Source organism: Vigna angularis, chromosome 6 (genome assembly GCF_016808095.1).
Source record: "Vigna angularis cultivar LongXiaoDou No.4 chromosome 6, ASM1680809v1, whole genome shotgun sequence".
In the NCBI taxonomy this organism is placed as follows: Eukaryota; Viridiplantae; Streptophyta; class Magnoliopsida; order Fabales; family Fabaceae; genus Vigna; species Vigna angularis.
The window spans coordinates 3245161-3253938 of record NC_068975.1 but is presented as its reverse complement, the minus strand read 5'-3'; the positions used below and the strand labels follow the sequence as shown (position 1 = coordinate 3253938).

The window sequence follows — 8778 nt, the reverse complement described above, 5'->3', positions numbered from 1 at the left end:
TATAGATCACAACTTTGCTTCTTAGTGGGCATTTCTTTTTTTCATTGGTTTCTCATTCCCATTTCAGTTCTCCAAATGGCGAACCAACACATCGGTTCGGTTCACTCTCAGCGACCCGACTCATTTGGCCGGTTCGGCCGGTTTGGTGGCAAGTACGTCCCTGAAACCCTCATTTCCGCCCTCGCTGAACTCGAATCCGCATTCAACTCCGTCGCTTCCGACGAACATTTTCAGGTTTTCTACTCTCTTTCTCATTCTCATATCAGTTACCAGGCCCCACTTCGATTTTATCCGAACCTGCAAAAGGGTATCTCCCAAAACCGATAAAGTTTCTGTCTTTCGCAGAAGGAGCTCGCGGAGATTCTGCGAGACTACGTGGGTCGCGAGAGCCCCCTTTACTTCGCGGAGAGGCTCACGCGCCACTACGCGCGTGACGGCGAAGGGCCTGAGGTGTATCTGAAGAGGGAGGACCTGAACCACACAGGCGCTCACAAGATCAATAATGCTGTTGCTCAGGCTTTGCTGGCGAAGAGGTTGGGGAAGAAAAGGGTCATTGCCGAGACTGGTGCAGGGCAGCATGGGGTGGCCACTGCTACTGTGTGTGCGAGGTTTGGGTTGGAGTGTGTGGTATATATGGGAGCAAGGGATATGGAGAGACAGGCTCTAAATGTGTTCAGAATGCAGCTTCTTGGTGCTGAGGTGTGTACGTTAATGGCTTCTTGGTTGTTCTTTGCTTGTTCTTGGTTTTTGTTTGGTGGGCAATTGGAATGTTTATGAGAAAAAGAGCGTATGTTGGTAACTTTGGTACCAGTATTTCCCTATCTTTTATTGGTTGGTGTTTTAATGCCATCATTGGTTGAGTCTAGTAAATGGGGCTAGTGCCCTACGACGTGGGGAACGAAGAGAAAAATGTTCACATTTGGAGGTGTTTATTTGTACTTTTGTTATCTGTTTCCACTTTTTAGTTACAAAACTGCCCCCTTATTTTTAACGTTTTCAAAGCTTTGTTTAGGAAACAGGGGAAACAAAAAATGAAAGTTATTTTAAGTGTTCCCTGCACAAATCTTTGAGAACAAGAATCCGATTGAAAACAAGGTGACAGTTTTGTGATTAAAAAAGTGAAAACAGGAAACCGAGTGGGGGTCTTGATTTCTGATGCAAGACATTATCTTACTGGTTAGGTTTAATATATCATTTGATCCTAGTTTTGAGATTTTTGTTCAAAGTTGTCCTACGTTTTAAAAAAGTTTAGTTAAGCCTCATATTTTATTAAAAAATGTTCAAAATGATCCTTTTGACTTACGGCGTTAAAAACATAACGGTACAGTTGTCTTCGTGGTCAAAACTGAATGACGTGTAAAGTTTTTGCAATATGTGACACATATGATATATTTGAATGTGTAAATTTAAAAAAAAAAATATATATATATATATATATATATATATATATATATATATATATATATATATATATATATATATATATATATATATATATATATATATATATATATATATATATATATAATGACGTCAACTAGGTTTAATGAAATGAGTTAAATCAAATTACCCTTATCCAAGAATCCTATCGTCATTTCTGGGTTTAACAATCTGGTGAAACTGGTTTGGTGATCATTGTGGCATGGTGATTCCTTGAAGGTGAAATTTGAAGAGCGTACATACGTGAGGTAAGTGTTGCTAACCCTAGCCTACTTACTTGATGTTCTTGTTGGATTTGGGGGTTAGGGTTTGAGGTGGAAATAGAGGGTGGAGTGGAGGTGGAAAGTAAGGGTGGAGAGGAGGTGGATGGTGGAGTGAAGGTGGACAAAGATGGTGGACTGGAGGTGGAAACTAATGGTGGAGAGGAGGTGGATGGTGGAGTGGAGGTGGACAGAGATGGTGGAAACTAAGCCAGATATCTTTCATGTGTTTTTCGTTGATATCCATTTGGGACTAAAGTATATAGTTTTAAATTGAAAAGGGGACTGCATTGCACATTTTTTGACCAAAGGGGAAACTAAATTTAACATTACATATAAACACCAGAAAGTAAACATTGAGTTTCACCTTCACATTACATGAACACCTACACTTGAACGTAAACATTGAGCTTCACCTTCACATTACATGAACATAAACATTGACCTAGACCTTAATGTAAACATTGACCCACCTACGAACATCAACCTAAACAGACCCACATTGTTACAATGTTCATCGCAATAACAACACACATAGCTCCAACTAACAATTTTATCCTTTCTGTGACAATTTCACCATCTCTTTCGTCAATCTTTTCTTCATTACACCATTTGAAAAAGTTACAGTACATCCCTCTTGAAGATCCACCTTGTTATTCACCTAATAAGCCACCAAAATTGGTTTTAACTCAGCAATCTATGAACAAATAAATTCCAAATTAAGTGAGAAGCGTATTCATAAAACCTTGTAATGATGACATCCCCAAAATTGTCTGCCAGCATTCTGTGGAGTTTTGGCCCCTTTGCTTACAACAAAATCACCACATTTGCAATGAGGGATTATCCCACCTCCCCTTTAACCACCATCATGTGAGGAATGAGAAATTCTTTCCGACCATGTATTGGAACAAGAAGAACAACTTTGAGAAGAAGTCATTTCTATCTACCCACAACCACTATGCTCAAAAAAGGGAAGAAGTTGCACGAACCCTCACCAACCCTAACCCTTTTCTTTTACCTAATAACTTAAACTTTAAACATTTCCACCAAGTTAATTCACTTCACATTGTCACGCAATCAATAAGTGCACAGGTTATCCAATTTTGGCCGCGGTGGCAATTGCACCGTTATGTTTTTAACGCCGTAAGCCAAAAGGACAATTTTGAACATTTTTTAATGAAAAATGGGGCCTAATTGAACTTTTTTAAAACGTAGGACGACTTTGAACAAAAACTCCAAAACTAGGAACCAAATGATGTATTAAACCTACTAGCTAATACTACTTTTGTCAATTTTTAACATAAATTTGGTTTTTTATAGAGCAGCTACTAGTTTGTCAATGTCTTTTCTCGTTAATTAGGTAATTTTGTGATGTAGGTTAGAGAAGTTCATTCAGGAACTGCTACACTGAAGGATGCTACATCAGAAGCTATAAGGGATTGGGTGACCAATGTGGAGACAACACATTATATTTTAGGTTCTGTTGCAGGGCCACATCCCTATCCAATGATGGTAAGAGAGTTTCAAGCGGTGATTGGTAAAGAAACAAGAAAGCAAGCATTGGAAAAGTGGGGTGGGAAGCCAGATATTCTGGTAGCATGTGTTGGCGGTGGTTCAAACGCTATGGGACTTTTCCATGAATTTATCGATGATGAAGATGTTAGACTGATTGGTGTGGAGGCTGCAGGGTTAGGCCTAGAAAGTGGTAAGCATGCAGCTACATTAACAAAAGGAGAAATTGGGGTTTTGCATGGAGCTATGAGCTATCTTTTGCAGGATGACGATGGGCAAATAATTGAGCCTCACTCTATCAGTGCAGGGTAATTCATCTGGTTAATATTTGTCTACTTTTTTCTTTTGTTTTATCCATGTTTTGTTCATTCGATTTTTCCTTTTCCGTTGTATAGGTTGGACTACCCTGGAGTTGGACCAGAGCATAGTTTCTTGAAAGATGTAGGGCGTGCTGAATACTATAGTGTTACTGATGAAGAAGCACTGGAAGGTATATTTATTGCCTTGTTAAATGTATAGTGATATATCTTTGGCAGAAAATTAGTCACACTAAAATTTTGGTTTGTCATGGTTTTCTTTTCTTTGATTTTGTCATTTTCCACTCTTTACAAATCTTCAAATACACAGGATAAGGGTTTAACTAAAACAAAATGTGACAGAAGTGAGAAAGAAGAATGACGTGTCTTGATGTCTAAGAAAGAGTTGTAACAAGTGAACTTATACATGGCGTAACTATATTCCATCTTTATCATGATAACATTGTTAGCTTAGATATAAATATATGTTAATAGTGGCCATTGTTAATTTGTTATGTATCAATTCCTGGTGAACTATTCTTTTCATTATGCCATAGCAAAATTCTTAATTATTGTTTCCCTTGTTCGTCAGATCTGCTATATAGAGCCAGTAGAGCTATTAGCATATAGTTATTATCTTATATTTTCCAAGATCAGAAGCTGAAGTTGCTTTAATCCTTGTATCTTGTTTCTGTGTCTCATGTTGGGGTGTTCTGTAATCTGCAGCCTTTAAGAGATTATCTCGGCTGGAAGGTATTATTCCAGCTTTGGAGACATCTCATGCTCTTGCATATTTAGAGAAACTCTGCCCTACCCTTCCAAGTGGAACTAAGGTTGTGGTTAACTGCAGTGGCAGAGGGGATAAGGATGTTCAAACTGCTCTGAAGTACTTCAATGTTTGAAAGTAGGGATCATGTTCTGCTAGACATGATTGAGTCTACTGCATAGCTCAACAACTTCTTGAGTGGATTTCTTTCTTGTTGAGATTGTTCTGAAGGGTTTGAGGTCAATTTCTTGTGAAGGAAGTGATTTGTGAAAACAATTGATATGGGGATATTTCACTGTGAAAGTAGCCAACATGTGATTTAGAAATTTTGAAAATGTTACAAGGAACTAAGGGATGTTGTTGTTGTATATTTGTTACAAAAGAAAAAAGGAAGAAAAATGAGTTCCAGTCATGTAGAAAAAGTATGCATGATAGATGAATATAGATGTTGTTCAGTTTTGCCGAAATGAATTATCTACCTGTGCCTTCTTCAGATTTGTTGTGGTCCTTGTTAGATATGCCTATGTCTAATTGGTATCTAGAAACTAATTTGAAGGTTAATTTCTTATTTATTTAATAAATGAAATCACGCTTATCTGTGTCACAGAGAAATAGCTCTGTAAAGTGGAATGGAAGCAGTGAAAACAACCATTCATTTTTTTTAAACAAGGTTGGTCTCAGGTAATGGAAATATGACTTAAGACAAACAGCCGTAATTTGATTTTTGGAAAACTAAATACTAACCGCTTTTTCGTTTTTTCTTTAATCTAAAAAGAATTTATTTAAATAATTCATAAAAACTGTTCTTTTTTTTTTGTTTTCAGTTTTTAAATAATGAATTACATTAAAATTAATTTAATTTATAAAATAAATTGTTATTATTAATAATGTTTGACATAAAAAAGTAATAAAAATAAAATAAAAGGAGAAATATTATATTACATTATAGTTATTTGTGATAAAAATTTAAAATGAACATTTAAAATATTTTAAAAAATCAATTTACTCAATTATCCATGTTTATTATGCTAACAGTGTTCAAAAATTGGGTTTTTAGTCACTTAATATTATTAATTTACCTTACTCATATATTTTGTAATCACGTGTTTGCAGAGAATTAATTTATCCTTTTATTATATAAAATATTTATTCAAAACTTAATTATAAATTTAAATATATTTATTATTTTTTAATTAATCTTTAAATTTTAAAAAAATAAATATATTATTAATATAAAAAAATACACACAAAAAAGTTGTTTAAAACTAGTTTAAAGGATTTCAAATGTTGTTAGTTATAGTTTAACTATTTATTAAATAAATAAGAATTAATTTTTGTTAATAAAACTTAAAAATTATAAATGTAAAACAAAAAATGAAATTTTAGAAGAGATAGTGGTTTAAAAATAATGAGACTTATTTTAATAATTAAAAGGGTTTTAATATAAATAATTTTTTTATTGTTGAATATGGTGAAAATTTATGAAATTAGTCTCCCTTGTGTTGAATATACACATAAGGTTATTTATCTATATTAAAAGAAATATGAATTAAGTCCAAAATACAAATAAAAAATAATAACAAACTAACTAAAGATAAAAAATAAATATAAAACAAAGATAATATACTAACACTCTCCCTCAAGCTAGTGCATACAAATCATATGTATCAAGTTTGTTATTAATATAATCTATAAAGACTTAGTGAAAATATCTCTTTCTACATTCGAGTGACACCAAATTGTTAATGATTTGCGAAGATGACATAAAAGATGAAATACCAACCCAGAAGACTCCCTTGAGCAATAAATCTGGGAGGTTGCTCCGTGTGTCACATGGTTTAGATTTGCAAAGTCAGCATGTCATGTGAGTGCATTCTTAACATTCACTCAAATTAACAACAATGGTGCAATTGAATCAATTTTACACAAATAGGGACCTGATTGAGTTAAAAAAATAATTGAAGGACCTATTTGAGACGATTCTACTTAAATAGGGACCACGAAAATGATTAAAGCAAATATGAAATGATCTTAAAAGTCATTTTTCACAAGGTGATCTTGCTCGTATATCTAATTTGTAGATGGAAGCTGTAACTTTATCTCAAAAAGATCTTTCTATCATAGAGTACTTCATTAAGCTTCAGGTTCTTTGGGATGAAATGGATAGTTTTAGGCTAGACCCAACTTGCACTTGCAAACCAAAATGTTTTTATAATGTTTCATCTCTTATTTCACAAAGGAAACGTGAAAATCATGTTATGCAACTCCTCCATGGTTGGATGATCATTTTTCAAATATAAAATCTCATGTTCTTTTGCTTGAACTTATCCTCCCATATCATTTTTTTTATCTAGTCGTTCAACAAGAACAACAGCTTATGGCCGACCATGTTATTGCTCAAATTTGTGGTACTTATGTTTCAACCCCTTCTTCTCAACACACTACTCATACTCTTGTCACATGCACACCTTGCCACCACATTAGTCACACTGAAAATACTTGCTTCCGAAAACATGGTTTCCTTAATCTGTTGGAACAATCAGTATCGATTTTGCGCAGTGGAAATATCAAAACAGAGTACGATACGAATTGCTTAAAAGCGAAGAGCTTGTTCGGTCAATTTAAAAAATGGTTCCTTTAATTTTCTCTTAAACGTTTTATCAAACAGTTGATGTGCAGAAAATGTAAAGAATGTAGGGAGTAGAAAAATCACACAAATGATTTTTATCCTGGTTCGAATCAAAAGATTCTACGTCCAATCGTTAATCACTATGAATAGTGATTAACCTTTTCACTAAAACACTTTCACAGTTACACTGAAAGTGAATAGAAAATAACAATAACAAAAGCACCTTCCTTCGACAAATGAACCGGAGGAGTGCAGCAAAAACCTTCCTTCGACAAACGAACCAAAAGACCTTTGTCTGACAAACGAATCGGAAGCAACAACTTTGCCAACTTGAAGAGAACCGCTCCGACCTTTGACACACAAAGCGCGAGCTTCTCCTATTCATAAGACTTGACAAGAGCAGGAACTAGCACTTGAGAACTTCCTCAGATTTCACTGTATTCTAAAATTCGTAAATTTGTCTTCTAAAGTGTTTGGCAAAGAGATATATAGCCTACTGGTTCGAAACTGAAAAGACGCATTACAACTGCTAGTGATAATCGATTATTGTAAGTGATAATCAATTATCTGCAAGACTTGGAACAGTTAGGATATTTAACTCTTTGATCGTTCGACACCAGTTCTTCTCCCTCTGCCGCTCGGTTTAATTCGACACATCCTCATGTCGTTCGGTTCAACCCCTTATCAATCTCTAGCATTCGGCTCGGTTCCTCACAGCTTTCCAGCGTTCGGTTTGAGCCCTCATGGCCTTCTTCCGTTCGGTTTTAGCCCTCATGGCCTTTTGTCGTTCGTTCTGTGTTTCAACTTGTGTTCGGGCTTCAAATGTGTCCGGCTCAAGTCATTATCACCTTTTGTCGTTCGTCTAGGTTCCTTACAACTTTTCAGCGTTCTGCTTTATTCTTCACAGCCTTTCATTGCTTGGTCTGAACTGTTATATCTCGACATGTCTTACGTGCTCTCAGTCATGCCCTCCACTGCTCGGTCCTGGTCATAACTTTACCGCTCAATTCTATGTTGGTCAATAACGCTCGTGTCCTAACTGCTTGGGAACGCTCGTGTCCTGACTACTTAGGAACGCTTGTGTCCTGACTGCTTGGGAACTCTCGTGTCCTGACTACTTGGTCTAGGTCATGAAGTCTACCGTTTGGTCCTTACCGCTCGGTCTTGTTAGTTGCCTTCGGCCATGAACAGTGTTCTGCCTTTAGCTGTGTTTGGCCTTCATCTGATTGTAGCAGTTCGGTCTTCATCTGCGTTCGCCTGTTGACTGATAGCGACCGTTCGGTCTTTGTCTACTTATCTGTCGTTCGGTCTGAATCTTACTCTTGTTCTTTTTCTTCGCTGATCATTATGCAGATATGCTTTTAAACTTGATGCAACAAGAGTCTTCATATTCTTCCCTTTGTAACATCATCAAAATTATTAACTTCAAAACACCAATGCTCCTCATTGGTAACAATCTCCACCTTTTTTATGATGATCAAAAATTCCCTGTTTAAAAGCATTGTTGAATATCTACACAAAATTTAAACTTACAAACAGGTTAGCAGTAACTGCACTAGAAGTATTTCTCCCCCTTTTTGATCATAAGCAAAAAGTAAGTATACTCCCCCTCAACAAAAGAAAGATGCAATTCAAATATTATAAAATTTGAAATTTTATAAAATGAGAGGCAAATACATGATGAAATACCAGAGTATAGATAAATGACAAGGTATCTAACAACCTTATATATCTCCCCCTCAAATGGGTACCAGGTAGCACAAGATCATGACATAAGATGTCAAACAGAAATTTCTCCCCATGAATGTCATATTCCCCTATTCAAACTGTTCGGCATGCCCCTGTTACCGCTCAGTGTCTCTTGTTGATACCGTT

General features: G+C 35.7%; 1 protein-coding gene across 1 annotated transcript; it reads left to right on the top strand.

Annotated features, from left to right (window-relative positions):
- On the top strand, nt 1–4714 carry LOC108341159 (tryptophan synthase beta chain 2, chloroplastic). The gene is made up of 5 exons (XM_017578813.1): nt 1–234; nt 346–699; nt 3078–3520; nt 3608–3702; nt 4235–4714. The coding sequence occupies exons 1-5, from the start codon at nt 76–78 to the stop codon at nt 4408–4410; spliced, it is 1227 nt and encodes a 408-aa protein (XP_017434302.1). The 5' UTR covers nt 1–75; the 3' UTR covers nt 4411–4714.
- The last annotated feature ends 4064 nt before the right edge of the window (nt 4715–8778 follow it).

What these genes read in the sequence shown, in the direction of transcription:
- LOC108341159 (XM_017578813.1), top strand. Translation starts at nt 76, where the DNA reads ATGGCGAACCAACACATCGGTTCGGTTCACTCTCAGCGACCCGACTCA. An exon ending in TGCAGCTTCTTGGTGCTGAG is followed by an intron (nt 700 to 3,077) that starts GTGTGTACGTTA and finishes TTTGTGATGTAG; the next exon opens with GTTAGAGAAGTTCATTCAGG. An exon ending in TGATGAAGAAGCACTGGAAG is followed by an intron (nt 3,703 to 4,234) that starts GTATATTTATTG and finishes TGTAATCTGCAG; the next exon opens with CCTTTAAGAGATTATCTCGG.